At 45.4% G+C, this 16,098-nt stretch overlaps 1 protein-coding gene and 2 pseudogenes across 1 annotated transcript in view; all 3 read left to right on the top strand.

The window, feature by feature from the left end:
• Positions 1-16,098, top strand: part of BUD13 (BUD13 spliceosome associated protein) — a 73,402-nt gene that overhangs the window by 21,827 nt on the left and 35,477 nt on the right. Inside the window, exon 4 of the mRNA XM_077456961.1 lies at positions 3,059-3,104. Within this exon, the coding sequence (XP_077313087.1) occupies positions 3,059-3,104 (46 nt within the window). The remainder of the gene's footprint in view (positions 1-3,058; positions 3,105-16,098) is intronic.
• LOC143934742 (5S ribosomal RNA) lies at positions 10,222-10,340 on the top strand (annotated as a pseudogene).
• LOC143934707 (5S ribosomal RNA) lies at positions 10,576-10,694 on the top strand (annotated as a pseudogene).

The raw sequence follows: 16,098 nt of genomic DNA, 5'->3' as shown, positions 1-16,098 counted from the left end.
AGGTAGAAAATCTTCATTTTCAGTTTGTAGCTCTGCCTTTCGGTCTAGCTGCTGCACCTCGAGTGTTTAGAAAGGTCCTGGCCCCTCCTCTAGCCAGATTAAGGGTCCAAGGTTTAAGGACTATAGCTTATTTAGACAATCTGCTCTTGATAGACCAGTCGGTAGCCTGCTTAGACCAAAGTATGATCACCACAGTCAACTACCTGGAATACCTAGGTTGGTTTCCCAACCTAGAGAAATCCTCGTTAAAACCATCAGGGAGCTTAGAATACTTGGGTCTGATCATAGATACAGCCCCGAAAAGGGCTTTCTTGCCCCAGGCAAAAATCAGTGCCATGAATGAACTGATTCAGGTGGTCAAGGCAAAGAAGAATCCTTGTATTTGGCTTTGCATGAGGTTGTTGGGAAAGATGGTGGCTTCATTCGAGGCCATTCCTTATGCTCAGTTTCATTTGAGGCTGCTGCAAAACAGTATCCTATCGGCATGGAACAAGAAGGTCCAGGCTCTAGATTTCCCAATGTGTCTGTCTCCAAGGGTGAGGCAGAGCCTCAGTTGGTGGTTGATAACCAATAATCTGCAGAAGGGAAAATCCTTCCTATCAGTTACTGGAAGGTGGTAACAACAGATGCCAGCCTTTCAAGTTGGGGAGCAGTCCCGGAAGAGGCGACTGTCCAAGGGAAATGATCCAGATCAGAAATGACCTTACCCACCAACATTCTAGAGAAGTCGGCGGCCCAGAGAGAGGTGAATCACATACTAGCTTGGGCAGAAAACAATGTACCTTGCCTATCGGCAGTCTTCTTTCCAGGAATAGAAAATTGGCAATGGTCCCTTCACCCCGATATCTTCCTGACAATATGCCAAAGATGGGGGATCCCAGACGTGGATCTGATTGCATCCAGGTTCAACTTGTTGTTCAAGCTTATGGTTTGAAGAATATTCCACCCTCTCAAATCAATGTGCGCTCCACTAGGGCTGTTAGTACTTTGTGGGCAGTGCATCACCAAGCTTCCATGGCTCAAATCTGCAAGGCTGCAACTTGGTCTTCAGTCTATACATTTACCAGATTCTATCAGGTGGATGTAAGAAGGCGCCCTCTAGTCTCATGGTGCCCTACTTTGGTTGTCTCCCTCCTCGCAGTTGGCATTGCTCTGGGACATCCCACATAGTAACTACTATGGTTCTGTGTCCCGTGATGTACGATAAAGAAAATAGGATTTTTACGGGACACAGAGGTCTCTCCCTTCTTTCTGGTATACACGTGTATTGCTTTGCTACAACACTGAGGTACTCCCAGTAGTGGGAGGGGTTATATAGGGAGTGGACTTCTTGTCTTAGGGGGTGCCAGTGTCCATCATCTGAAGGTGGCCTATAATCCACATAGTAACTACTATGGCTCTGTGTCCTGTGATGTACTCCAAGAAAAGGATTTTACAGGTAAGCTGTTATAAAAATCCTATTTTTTCTGGTTTCCTGAGCACTTTAACACTTGCATTGCAGGCTGCTACTGAACAGGGGGACTTCAGCTTCTCTGCCACAGCCCTTGCACAGTGCAGCAGCCTCAGCACCAAAGCACAGCAAGTACTTTTGGACACTTGTTTACCTGGCCTGACTGCCACTTGGGTATTTTGGCTTGTGCCGACACTCCCCTCAGCTTAGTGACTGCTCCCTATATAGAGTATCAAAGGGTAATGCTCCCTAATCCCCCTATTAGGTAGGGAGGGGAACCCCTACACAGTTTGCCCTGCAAAGGGTAAAATTAGCTCTGGACCCCCTGCCGTTGTCTAGTTTTTCAACTGTCTCTGGTGCAATCTCCTCCTGTTCCTTTGTGTCAAGGTTAATTTTCCACATCCATTTTTGGTTTGTGGGATCAGCTGTCAGGAGTTCTAACTAGTTTGGAACATATAGATGCTTTTCTACCCCCCCCCCCCCAACCTGAAGAAACTGGACAATCGGGAACCCTCTGTCGACATGTCCTTCAAGGAGGAATATTGTGGTCCAGGGCCGTCTTAACTCAGAAGTCTTGGTGCCACTTTCTTAAGGGGTAATTCCACTTTCATGAGAAAAGAATATAGAAAATGAAAGTGGCATATATAATTGCTACACAAGCCTTATTGTAAATGAAATGAAAAGGTAATTTTTTTAAATCTGCAGCTATGTAATTTTCTGTGAAATTCAATGTAGCATGTGGCAATCTGGAGGTGTTTTTTGTACATCACCTCCATAAATGTCATTCCCTGCTTTGAGTAATTTGCTCCCTGATTTTCCCAGAATTCCGAATGAAAAGTACTGTATATAGAATTAAACAAATTTCTTAAAGCATTGAAAACCAATACCCCTGATGACATTTTTGATAAAACGCTTGGCAGAACATGAAGATCAGTCAGTGAGGCCGAGCGTAAGGCTGACCATATCCAGGAGATGAGAGAGATTTCATTGTGGCCACGACATTCAGGAGTTGCTCCTTTTGAGCCTGAATACACTATATAAGCCAAACAGATTTTAATATTATGTGAGTGTTATTTTAATAAAGAAATATTGATTTAACATATAGAGCGCACTATGCCTATCCTTTTTATTTATTTATTTTTTGAGCATCTCATAGGTACCAGATCGGAATTCTTGTTTTATACAAGAGTGAGGTAGCTGAACTTGGCAGGAACAATAGCTTGTCCCAGTTGATTTAAGGGGGAACCTTTTGAATTGACACTTTATAATTTTAAGGTCCAAGGTGAGGCAGTGTCCTTCATGTCGTATGAAAATGGAACCAAAGTAGTGCAGGAACTACTTTAAAGTCGCACAGCTGTGAATGCTACTTATTGGGAAACGTGAGGTGCAACTTATGGGGTCCAAAGTCGCATTACAAGTCACACAAGTGTGAATTGGGCTTTGTTGTGTGCCTAGAGCTTAGCTTATGTTGTATTACGTTTTTATTATTTACCTCAGTGATTTAACTATATACTGTACATAAGTTGCTTCTGCTTAATCCTTGCACATCTAAATGTTATGTTGCTGGTAACTTTTAATAGTGGCGTAATAATGTCTATCTTATTACAGATGACGAGTCTCCTGAAGCTGATGGATCACCTGCTTCAGAATCAAGGTAAATTGTGTGTTGCGGTACTGTATTTAATCAGTGTCCTAATATGTTAAAACAATTTTGAAAAAGTAGCAGCTATGCACATGTGATGTTGAGGTGTGCCATTTACAATGAATGGCATCACAGCACATCAGTGCATGTAACTTCTGGGTTAATGCAGAGAAAGCTCCAAGAAAAGGTACTTAAAGTGGTCGTAAACTCTGGTCATTACATCTGAACTAAGCACATATCTGCAGTGTTTACTTATCTTTCTCCAAAGCTTCAAGTGTCCCTTTTCTCTCTGGTGCTTTGTTCCCCAGTTATCAGCATGAGCCAGTCAGAGGTTTTCCCAACACAAGGTAAAATTTATATAGTTAGGTTGAAAAAAGACACAAGTCCATCTAGCTCAAAAAATAAAAAATATTGCACAAAACGAAGTACCTGTACGTTGTTTCGTGTAATAGACAGCGGGGGGGGCGCTCATTGGCCAGTGGGGGTGCCAATCAGCGGGTCCCCAGAGAGGCATACTTTTTTTCTGCCTATGTAAACAAGGCAGATCGCCGTTTTAACAGGGAAGAACACAGTGATTTTGTTTTCCTGCTAAGCAGGAACATGGATCTCTGTTCTCCCAGTCAGTCCATCCCCCACACAGAAAACCTACCCTAGGGACACATTTAACCCTTTGATCGCTCCTGGTGTTAACCTCTTCTGCCAGTGTCAGTATAGTAACAGTGCATATTTTAAGCACTAATCACTGTAATAATGTCCCTGGTTCCCAAAAAATGTCAAATGTCAGGTGTGCGATTTGTCCGCTGCAATGTCGAAGTCCCGCTAAAAACTTTTGCGCAAGCCAATCAATCTATGCTTATTGGGATTTTTTTTACCAAAAAATATGTAGCAGAATACATATTGGCCTAATTTGATGAAGACATTTTTTACTTTTGTCGCCCTTTTTTTTTTTTTTTGTTTCTAGCTCAAAAAAAAAAAAAAAAAACCCGGAGGTGATCAAATACCACCAAAAGCTCTATTTGTGGGGGGAAAAAAAAGACATCAATTTTATTTGGCTACATCATCGCACGACCGTGCAATTCTATATGATCTATATCAAATTAGGGCAGGTAAAACAACAAAACATTTATTGTATAGGAGGTTGTCCGGGTAGAGGAGTGTTGTTTTGCCTCTCAGGGACACCAGGGATTTCACACAAAGGAGCAAAACAAAGAGAACAGAATGTTTTTTCATAGAAGTACATGGTTCAGCAGGCACAGATCAGGAATATGAAATGCTGGGTTTGCATGTTCTTTAACCATTTTAATACTGGGCATTTTCACCACCTTCCTGCCCAGGCCAATTTTCAGCTTTCAGCGCTGTAACATTTTGAATGACAATTGCGCAGTCATGCAACACTGTACCCAAATTTAAATGTATAATTTCTTTAATTATACATCACGGGACACAGAGCCATAGTAATTACCATGTGGGTTATAGTCCACTTTCAGTGATGGACACTGCCACACCCTAAACAAGAAGTCGCCTCCCCATATAAGCCCTCCCAATACTGGGAGTATCTCCGTTTTTTTCGCCAGTGTCTAAGGTCTTGGTCACGAGTGAAGATGTGCTGTGCTGAGCTCCACTGGAGAAATTCTTGCCGAGGCTAGCTTTGCAGTAGGATCCATTCATGTCTTTTAGGCTGAATTGAATGGTACCCGGGCATCGTATACGAAGAAACAAGGTTTTGCCTGTAACGCTTCTCTTTTTAGAGAGCTGGACCCTGGGATCCAGTACTTTTGGTATTAAGGCCATAAAGTTTTACTGGCGGGGTGCTTTTTACAGGTCCAGGAGTGTGGGTTCCTCGGGGGTCCCAAGTTCCTGAAGGTTTAACGGAACCCACCGTGAAGGGTGAAGATTTACCACAGAAAACCCTGCAGTGGGAAAGGTAAGTGTAGTTTTCTCTTATATTCACAGCTCCTCTCTGTAACTAAATGGGTTGTTAGCCCTATCACTGGAGATACTAGGCAAGTTGTCCCCAGGGCACAACCCCGAAGCCTACTCAGGCAGAACTCAGTTTTTTCTTGCCTAGCAAAGGAGATAGACCTAGGAACCCTGCGGGCCCATAGGTCCATGTTTTTTTGATGCAGAAGCTTGGCTTTTTGCGCAAGATGAATGATCCTGTGATCTTCTATCAACAGTCGGCTGGGTGACAGGCTGGTTCACTTATCCTTGTAGTCTCCCCAGTCCGGCCAGCGAGCATGTGCAGGTCGCAGCTAAGGCTTGGCAGGCCATGACCTACCTCGGCTCCAGAGGTGGTCAGTGAGCTTATGCTCCGGGGCGTACATATAACCAGGCTACTGATGTCTGCGTCACAGTATGTCGAGGCCAGTAGTCTTCCCTGTACTGATCAGGAGCTGACTACCATTGAATTGCCTCCCAGCTTCAGGACTGGTAAGTACAGTTCTGGGAGTTTTAGCTGTGCTGGGTGCCTGGGTCCCGAAGCTTAGTCCCGCTGGATGCCTGTGTAGTTATGCCCCTTTTTTTGTTGCAGTGCTGTGCCTGCCACATGTTCTCTCTAGTCCCTCAGAGCGCTGTTCGGCAGCCATTTTAAGTATGGGCAAGGGTTAGACTGGCTTCAGTTGGCCATTTTCCTGGTGATTCCCTATTGAGAACACCGGCGGCCATTTTCTTGTAGCCAGACCACGTTTTTGTGCTCTAGTAGCTGCCCCTGGACTCTCTATTTCCTGTTTGGTCATCTCACAGGGCGCTGGGAAGGTTATCCTGTGTTCTGGACATGTGGGTTTGATCGTCCATCGATCATTCACCGATCGTGCGACCAGCCGGCCGGCCACCGACAGTTTTCTGCTATCTCTGCATCTGGGAGCGCTGGGGAACACCAGGCATTCCGGTAATACAGCGCAGAACGGCCCAGGGTGGTGAGTCCAGCGGGTTAGAGCCCCTCTGCCAGCGGCAGCAGGAGGGTGGGACTGTCACTGTCCTAAGTTCCCTTCGGGTGGCAGACAGGGTAGGGTCAGCATGGCTTCAGAAACTGGTGTTTCTTCCCCCGAAATCCAGGCAATTGCAACCGGGTCACCTGCGGACTGCGCGATCCCTATGGACACCCTTACGGCAGTCCTTAATTCGTTTGTTGCCAAGATAGAGGCGGTACGTGGGAAGAAAGGTGCTAAAAAGTGGCCCCTGGCCCCCCTCCCTGTCGTCTGGGGAGAGCTCTGCCGCAGACTCTGGTCCTGCTGAGGCCGGTGACCCCTGCGCTGTCTTGTCAGATGATGCTGACCAGCACCGTTCGGACAGTGAGGATGAGTCCCCATCCGGGTCCGTGCGCGACAAAGCGCTTGTTGGAGAACTTATCACAGCTGTGCGTGATACCCTGAAAATTCAGGAGCCAGCGGATCCTTGTTTACGGTTGTGGGGTCAGCCTTGCGACCTGTACTGGCATCCGCACTGGTGTCACAGACACTGACTGAGTGGGAAAAAGTTTTGCACCATGGGTGAGCAGTCCAACTAGTGCAAGGCCTTAAGTACGTCTGTGACACGGCCCTGGATACTCTCCCTCTGTTATCCAGGGCTTCAGTGTCAGCTGTGGTACTGAGGCGCATGATTTGGCTAAAATGCTGGTCTGCTGACCAGGTATCCAAGAAAGCCCTGACGGATCTTCCCTTCATTGGCAACCAGCTCTTTGGAGCCTCGTTAGATGACATTATTCAAAATGCCACCGGTGGTAAGAGCACTCTACTCCCACAGGCCAGGAAGGCTAAGGAGCCACGCCGCAGGCAAGGGCCCTTGTTTTCACCTCACAATCGGCTTTTTCATCCGCCCGGTGCTTAGACAAAACGTCCCCAGCCCGACAGGACGCCCACGGACGGTCAAAAACGTCACTTGAACAGCAAGCCTAAAAAGCCTGTGAACAAAAGTGCTACCGCATGGAGGTTTGCCCCCTCCCATGTCTTGGGTGGGGGGTCGTCTTCGGGAGTTTGCAGCCCGGTGGTCCTCCCGGTTATCCGACCAATGGGTCTGCGACCTGATTTTCACAGGCTACAAGATAGAGTTTCTCTCTTGGCTGCCAAACAGATTCCCCCCCCCCCCCAGCATACCCGTATCCCCGGTTCGCTGGGAGGTCCTGTTGGGGGCGGTGAGGGACTTGCTGAATCAGGGGGTGATTGTACCAGTTCCGGAATCGGAACGCTTCCAGGGATTCTACAAAAATCAGTTTGTGGTTCCGAAGAAGGAAGGTGTACGTCCAATCTTGGACTTAAAAGCCCTCAATCACTTTGTAAAAGTTCAGAGGTTCAGAATGGAATCAGTTCACTCGGTAGTCGCTGCACTCCATCAAGGGGACTCCCTGGCGTCATTAGACATCCAGGATGCGTACCTACACATACCCATATGCCTTTGGCATCAGAAATTTCTGCGTTTGGCAGTGAGGGAAGCCCACTACCAGTTTGTGGCTCTTCCCTTTTGGCCTGGCATTAGCCCCCCTCTTTACCAAAGTACTGGCTCCAGTATTGGTGTTGCTGCGACAACGCGGTATCGTGATTGTGGGCTACCTGGAAGATCTCCTCCCGAGGGCATCTTCCGCCTCAGAATTAGAGGAGGATGTGGCGATCACCATGCAGACCCTGCAAGAATTTGGGTGGCTGTTGAACCTAAAGAAGTCGGTGATTGTGCCGACCCAGCGTCTGGAGTACCTAGGTTTGCTATTGGACTCCAGGGAAGCGAGAGTTTTTCTCCCTTCAGACAAATTGCAGACTCTCAGATCTGTGGTCAAACTACTGATGAACCGCAAGTGGTCGTCGCTCCACTTTTGCATGCGAGTACTGAGACTCATGGTAGCCTCCTTCGAGGCAGTACCTTATGCCCAGTTCCACACCAGAGTACTGCAGAGAGAGATCTTGTTGAAACGGGACAAATCTCAGTTTTCCCTGGATCAACAGATCCAGGTTAGCCAGCCAGTCAGGGTCTCTCACATCTGGTGGTTGAGGTCCCCGGTGATTCAGTCTGGAAAATCGTTCCTTCCTCTGAAATGGACGGTGATCACTACGGGCACCAGTCTATCCGGCCGGGGTGGAGTGATGGGGATTCAGTCGGCTCAGGGCCTCTGGTCGACGGAAGAATCCGAGTTGCCGATCAATCTGCTCGAATTGAGAGCGATCAGGCTGTGCCTCCACACATGGTGGAGGTGTCTTCAAGGGCATCCGATCAGGATACAGTCGGACAATGCCACGGCTGTGGCGTACATAAATCACCAAGGGGGAACAAGAAGCTCAGCCGCTGCTCGGGAGGTCGCTCACATACTTAGGTGGGCAGAGCAACATGTACCGGCCCTGTCGGCCATTTACATCCCGGGGGGTGGAAAATTGGCAGGCGGACTATTTGAGTGGACAGATGCTGGACCCAGGAGAATGGGCATTGCATCTGGAGATATTCAGGCTGCTGTGCCTGAAGTGGAGCACACCAGAAGTGGATCTATTGGCCTCCCATCTCAATCGGAAAGTGCCAAGATTCGTGTCCAGGACAAGAGATCCGTGGGCAGACGCGCCAGATGCGCTGGTGGCTCCATGGGATCAGTACCAGCTGATCTACGCCTTTCCCCCACTGAAACTGTTGCCACATCTGCTTTGCAGAGTGGAAGCCAAGGGGGTTCCAGTAATCCTGGTTGCCCCAGATTGGCCTCAGCGGCCCTGGTATGCAGACCTGGTGCATCTGGTGGCAGACGCTCCCTGGCGACTGCCGTTGCGAGAGGACCTCCTATCTCAAGGTCCAATCTTTCACCCTGCTTTACCATCGCTGGCTTTAACAGCATGGCTATTGAGAGCCAGGTGTTGAGGAACCGGGGTCTGTCGGACTCATGGATTCCAACTATGTTGAGGGCGCGGAAGTCTTCTTCATGGAAGATATACCATCGTACCTGGAAGGCCTACATCTCCATGTGTGAGGAGAAAGGATGGCATCCACGCTCCTTTTCTATATCCAGGATCCTGCTGTTTCTTCAGCAAGGAGTAGACCAGAAATTGGCGTTAAGCACCATTAAGGGGCAAATTTCAGCCTCGGCTGTCCTTTTTCAGCGACCCCTGGTGTCTCACTCATTAGTGAGTACCTTCGTTCAAGGGGTACGACATGTAGTCCCTCCGGTGCGTCCACCGTTGCCCCCTTGGGATTTGAAACTGGTGGTGTTGGCACTTCAAAAGCCGCCATTTGAAAATATCAGGGAGATTCCCCTGTTGACTCTTTCACAGAAAGTGGTCTTTCTAGTGGCCATCACAACGGCCAGGAGGGTTTCGAAATGGCAGCCTTGTCCTGCAAGTCGCCTTATCTGGTCACCCACAGGGATAAGGTGGTGTTGCGTCCGTGGTAAGGTGGTTTCGGCTTTTCATATCAATGAGGACATTGAGGAGAACTTCAGGCGTCAATCGACATCAAAGAAGCATACTTCCATATGCCTATTTCCTCGCTCACTAGTAATATCTACTTTTTCAAGGTGGAAAATCTCCCGCCCACTTGGCGGGCCGAGCTGGGTACAGCACAGGCCCTGCCACCCTTTACCCAGGGGGGCGGAGGGGGCTTGGAAGGTTTGGAAGCCTTGAGCCCGGGCGTCCCTTGCGAGGGGGCGTCCAGCCAAGTGCCCGGATGCTCACAGACATTTTCAGTGTGTGGCTCTGCTTTCCGGTCCAGTTACTGCACCTTGACTGTTTTACAAAGGTTCTGGCCCCTCTTCTAGCCAGATTAAGAGCCCAAGGTATAACGATTTATGGTTTACCTAGTCAATCTGTTTTTGATAGATTGATTCAACTACCTGGAATATCTAGGTCAGATTCTCAACCTAGGAGAAATCTTCTTTATAACCACGAAGAAGGCTAAAATTCTTGGGTCCGATCATAGGTATACCCAGAAAAGGATATTCTTACCCCAAGCAAAGATCAGCGCCATAAAGGAACTGATTTTAGGTGGTCGAAGCAAGATGAATTTCTTCTGTTCAACTTTGCATGAGGTTATTGGGAAAGATAGTGGCTTCGTTCAAAGCCTTATGCCCAGTTTCATTTGAGACTGCTGCAAAACAGTATCCTATCCAAATATCGTATCGGCTTGGAACAAAGGGTTCAAGCTCTACATTCCCAATGTGTCTGACTCCAAAGCCTACAGCCACATCACTCTGATAGCGCCCAATTTCGTCTGATCTTGGAGGCTAAGCAGGGTCAGGCCTGGTTAGTATCCGGATGAAAGATCACCTGGAAATACCAGGTGCTGTAGGCCAGAAAAGGGTATTCGTACACCAGGCTAAGATCATCTCCATAAAAGACTGATCTAGGTAGTCAAAGAAAGATGTTTTTCTCCTATTCAACTTTGCGTGAGGTTGTCGGGAAAGATGGTGGCTTCATTGTAGGCCTTTCTTTATGCTCAGTCTCATTCTAGACTGCTGCAAAGCAGTATCCTATCGGCTTGAAACAGAGAATTCAAGCTCTACATTCCCAATGTGTCTGACTCCAAAGCCTACGGCCATATCACCCTGATATCGCTCGATCTCGTCCGATCTTGAAGGCTAAGCAGGGTTGGGCCTGGTTAGTACCTGGATGAAAGACCACCTGGAAATACCAGGTTCTGTAAGCTGGGTGCGGCGGAGCCTCAGTTATGGTTAACATCCAGAAATCTGTCAAGGGGAAAATGCTTCTTGCAGTTACCTGGAAAATGGTATCAACATATGCCAACCTTATTTTGTTTTGGTTGGCGGACAGTCCTGAAAGACGCAGCTGTCCAGGGGAAGTGGCCTAGATCAGAAATGGCTTTTCCCATTAATATTTTAAAAATTCAGGCAGAACACTTGCTTCTGAGGGCCTGAACGTTCAGTTTAAGGTAATGTCCTGCTAGAAGTCAATCCATTTATGCCACAGCATAGGCCTATATTAATCACCAAAGGGGCACAAGAAGTTGTGCGGCCCAGAGAAAGGTGAATCATATCCTATCTTGGGCAGAAAACAATGTACTTTGCCTTTCGGCAGTTTTCATTCTAGGAATAGAAAATTGGCAGGCGGACTACTTGAGTCACCAGCAGTTTTTCCTGGTAGAATGGTTCCTTCACCCCAATATCTTCTTGTCAATATTTCAAAAATGGGGGATACCAGACATAGATCTGTTTGCGTCCAGGTTCAACAAAGAAATCGAGAACTTTGTGTCAAGAACAAAGGATCCACTAGCATGCGGAAATTATGCCTTGCTATTCCTGTGGAATTGGTCCTCGCTGATTTATGCATTTCCTCCTATTCTGCCTGCGTCCACGTCCTTTTTGCAGGATTAAGCAGGAAGGGAAGTTGTTGATTCTTGGGGCCCAGGAAATCTTGGTATGCAGAGATCGTAAAGATGGCAGTAGGGGACCGATGGACCCTACCATCACGACCAGGCCTTCTCTCGCAAGATCCGGTGTTCCAGCCTGCTTTACAAATGCTAAATGTAACGGTCTGGCTATTGAGACCCACACTCTGAAGAAGCCTGGGCTGTCAGGTTTAGTAGTTTCTACCTTGGTTAATGCAAGGGATCAAGGGATAATTATATATTATGGAGTCTGGGAAACATATGTCTCCTGGTGTAAAACCAGGCGTTGCACCCCAGGAAATAGGTCAAAGGTAGAATCCTTGACTTTCCGCAGATGGGGTGAGAGGTATTATTTCAACGACCACTTGCTTTGCATTCCTTGGGTCTTAACTTTATTCAGGGGGTAACGTGGCTTAATCTCCGATTAGGTAACCCCTGAACCCTTGGGACTCGAATTTTAGTTTTGGCGGAATTATAAAACGCCCTTTTTTTTTTTTTTTTTTGTGCTGATACGATATATTCCCTTGGTCCTGTTTTTTTATTTTTTTATTTATTTATTTATTTTTTTGGTAACCATATCTGCTGCAAGAAGGGTATCAGAACTGGCTGCTCTTTCTTGTAAAGCATCATATTTTTGTAATTCAAGGATAAGGTGGTATTGCATCCTCATCCTAACTTTTTATCAAAGGTAATATCAGGTTTTTATCTAAACCAGGATATTGTTATGCCTTCATTTTTCTAGAACCCTGTTCTAGGGAAGAAAAAAATCACTACGTTCTCTTGATGTGCTGAGAGCAGTCAAAGTCTATTTAAGGACACTGTTCAGATTCAGAAAACTGATGTTTTTGTTCATGTTGCCTGTAGGTCCTAAAAAAAAAAAAAAAAAGATAGGCAGCACGGAAATCTACTATTTCTAAATGGATTTGACAAGTAATCGTTCAAGCCTATGGTTTAAAGAGGTAGTTCTACCCTCTCAAATCAACGTACACTCCTCTAGGGCTGTTAGTTCTTCGTAGGCAGCGCATCACCAAGCCTCCATGGCTCAATTTTGCAAGGACGCAACTTTGTCTTCAATACATACATTTACCATATTCTATCTGGTGGATGTAAAAAGACATAAGGATGTCGCCTTTGGGTGCAGTGTACTGCAGGCAGCAGTATAAATCCTCTGATCTCATGGTGCCCTACTTTGGTTGTGTCTCCCTCCCCTCAGTTGGCATTCCTCTGTGACATACCACATAGTAATTACTATGGCTCTGTGTCCCGTGATGTACGATTAAAGAAAATACGATCTTTATAACGGCTTACAGTAAAAAAAATTGTGTTTTTTTTTCAAAATTTACGTTCTCTTTTTTTGTTTTATAGCGCAAAAAAATTAAAACGCAGAGGTGCGCAAATACCACTAAAAGAAAGCTCTATTTGTGGGGGGAATAGGATTTTTATAACAGCTTACCTGTAAAATCCTTTTCTTTTGAAGTACATTACAGGACACAGAGGTCCTGCCCCTCTTTCTAGTATAACACGATCAGTCTCCTCTCCCCTGACGGGACATGGATCTGTGTGTTTACACACACACAGATCCACTTTTTGCTCTGTCATGAGCGATCGCAGGTGCCCAATGGGCATTGAGGGTGCCAGGCACACAAATCTGCTCCTCGTGATGAGCCCCCTATACCGCCGGGAAGCCGAGGACATCCTATTATGCCTGCCCAGGATGGTAGTGAAGTGATTAATGATAAATCTGACTCTGATGTTTATATAGTACTTTCACATTCTTTTTTTTTTTTTTTTTTATATTTTTTTATTGAAATTTTCAAAAATAGATACAAAAGGAATTGTTGAAAGAAACATATTAGAAAAGAAAGTAGACATTTCAGTTGCCGTATATGTATACATAACTGAAATACTTTCACATTCTAACGTTGCATACTGTAAAACATGCATAGCTTTAATGAATATAACAAATTATCTGTTGACCACGCTGTGAGCTTATCATTTAATCATGGTACAAAAAGCATAGATTTTACCAGCCATATTAAAGCTAAAATAGATGTATATGTGCTTAGTAGCTGAGAATAGATCTTCCATACAGCCCAAGTGCAGAGTGAAAGCCCAAACTTTTTTTCTTATTGTGGATAGAGTAATGAAGGGTTAAAACGTCAGTCTTTTCTCTTTTGCCATCTGTTTTCCATTGGGAAATATTCATTTTTTTTATTCTTCTATAGAAACAGAAGGAAGTAAGAGGAAATGTCTAAATACAAACAAACAGAAAAGGAGGGATGGACTTTATATATGCCTTTTGAGAATCGCATCCAAATTATTTAGTATAAAAATGTCACATTTAACACCCCTTTCACACCGAGGGCGTTTTGCAAGCGCTATAGCATTAGAAATAGCGCCTGCAATCCGCCCTCAAACTGCTGCACCATTGTCTCCAATGTGAAAACCCAAGGGCTTTCACACCGGAGCGGTGTGCTGTCAGGAAAAGTCCTGCCAGCAGCTTCTTTGGAGCGGTGTGTTTAACGCTCCTCCACCGCTGCTCCTCATTAAAATCAATGGGGCAGCGCTGTAATACCGCCGGCAAAACGCAGCTATTGCGGGCGGTTTTAACCCTTTCTCAGCTGCTAGCGGGGGTAAAAGCGCCCTGCTAGAGTCAAATGCACTGCAAATCCGACCCTATAATGCCGCAAAAATATCGGCGTTTTACCGCCGATGCTATGGGCGCGGCAGATGTTAAAGGGGTCTTATTGTTGTAGCACAATAAAAACAATTAAAATCTTACTGGGGGGCTAGACAAAAAAAACCCTCATGAATGCAGAGCTTATATATTTTGTAAGGTATAGTTCTGTATACAGTTAGTCTGTAGATTAGCACATCGTTGGTCTACATGTTTCGTGGGAACCCCTGCTTCCTCAGGACCACATGTATATTGTAAGTTATTCTGTGTACACACAGCTATGACTCTCAATCTCAAGGATATAGGAGTATAAATATGACCATAAAAGCAAAAAGGAAAAAATTTTCTCCAAAAGTTGCGCCTACCGGCCCGTGAACATGCAGCATCAAATGAGACAAAGGGGATCCAATATGGTGTAAATGGTATGGACATCAAAGCTATCTATGTCTAGGGATCACATAGGTCTATACCCCACTGTAAGATTTTAACTGTTGTTTTATTGTACTACTTTACTACATTGTATTGTACTTTATTGTACTACATAATACAATTTTGATAATTTTATATACTAAATAGTTTGGAAGTGGTTCTCAAAGGAATATATAAAGCCCCCCCCCCCCTTTTTTTGCCCCTTTTTGGTCATTTGTATATATTGGAATGAAGCTGATGGAAACCAGATAGAGTAAACACATTATGGCACTTCATCTCAGGCCTACAATTTAGAAATATCTGAGTAGTAGAAATTGTCACCAGAACATAACCCTAATAGGGACTCTCATAGCAATAAATACCCGTAGACAAATCCATCTAGCACAAGACCCTTCATGCATAAATACCTTACCTGGTTTCTAATCCCTAAACACTCTAGGGCTGAAACAACTAATTGATCGACAACTAATCGATTTATTAAATTAATCGATTACCGTATTTGCCGGTGTATAAGACGACCCGGCATATAAGACGACCCCCTAACTGTACAGGTTTTTAAAATGTTTTGCCTGTACTCACCGTTTAAGATGACCCCCATTCCGAGGCTTCCGACGCTTCATATCCCTCTTCTTCGTTCTTGCTAGAGCCATTTCCTTCTTCCTGGTGCTGGAGACAATCACGGCGAGCAATGTATTCTATTAATGAATACAAAGCCTGCTGGGATTGGCGGAGGCTGTAACATCATCAGCCCGCGCCTCTCTCACTCTCAAAGCCAATCGGAGCAGGCTACTGTGTGTAGCCTGCTCGGATTGGCAGAGATTGTTACTCCAATCCGAGCAGGCTCTGTATTCATTTGAATACATCGCTCACTGGGATTGGCTCAGTGGTATATACTGTATGTAGCCGAAGCTACATACAGTATTACCGAACATCCAGAAGGCATCCCAGCAGCTGACCCGGCGTATAAGACGACCCCTCCTTTTTGCCCAGTTTTTTTAAGTGTAAAAGGTCGTCTTATATGCCGGAAAATACGGTACTATTTTCATCGATCGGCCAGTAACATTACATAATGGGTTAAAAACAAACTAAAATGAGCCCTTTATAGCACAAAAAAGAGCAAATAATCGCTACTGTAAATATTACTTTCACAGTTCTACAGTAAAATAATAAACCACTTTACAGTAGTGATTATCTGCTTTTTTTTTTTTTTTTTGTACTATAAACCCCATTATGTTACTAAACGTCTTAGGCCTGGTTCACATCTATGTGTTTTTTGGTGCTTTTTGCAGAAATGCACTACAGTTCATTTACATGGTTTCCTATGGGACACGTTCATATCTGTACTTTTTTCAGCCGCTGCGTATTTAGAAAAGATTTGATCTCTGAGTCTGATATTTACCAGATTCACTCTTTAACCACTTCAATACAGAGCACTTTCACCCCCTTCCTTCCCAGCCCAATTTTCAGCTTTCATCGCTCTAGCGCTTTCAGTGACAATTGCGCGGTCATGCTACACTGTACCCAAATGAAATTGTTATCATTTTGTTCGCACAAATAGAGCTTTATTTTGGTGTTATTTATTCACGACTCCGTTTTTTT

Source organism: Lithobates pipiens, unplaced genomic scaffold (genome assembly GCF_037356315.1).
Source record: "Lithobates pipiens isolate NorthernLeopardFrog02 unplaced genomic scaffold, aLitPip1_a1.2 Scaffold_27, whole genome shotgun sequence".
NCBI classification, from domain to species: Eukaryota; Metazoa; Chordata; class Amphibia; order Anura; family Ranidae; genus Lithobates; species Lithobates pipiens.
This window is presented reverse-complemented; position numbering and strand designations above follow the sequence as displayed.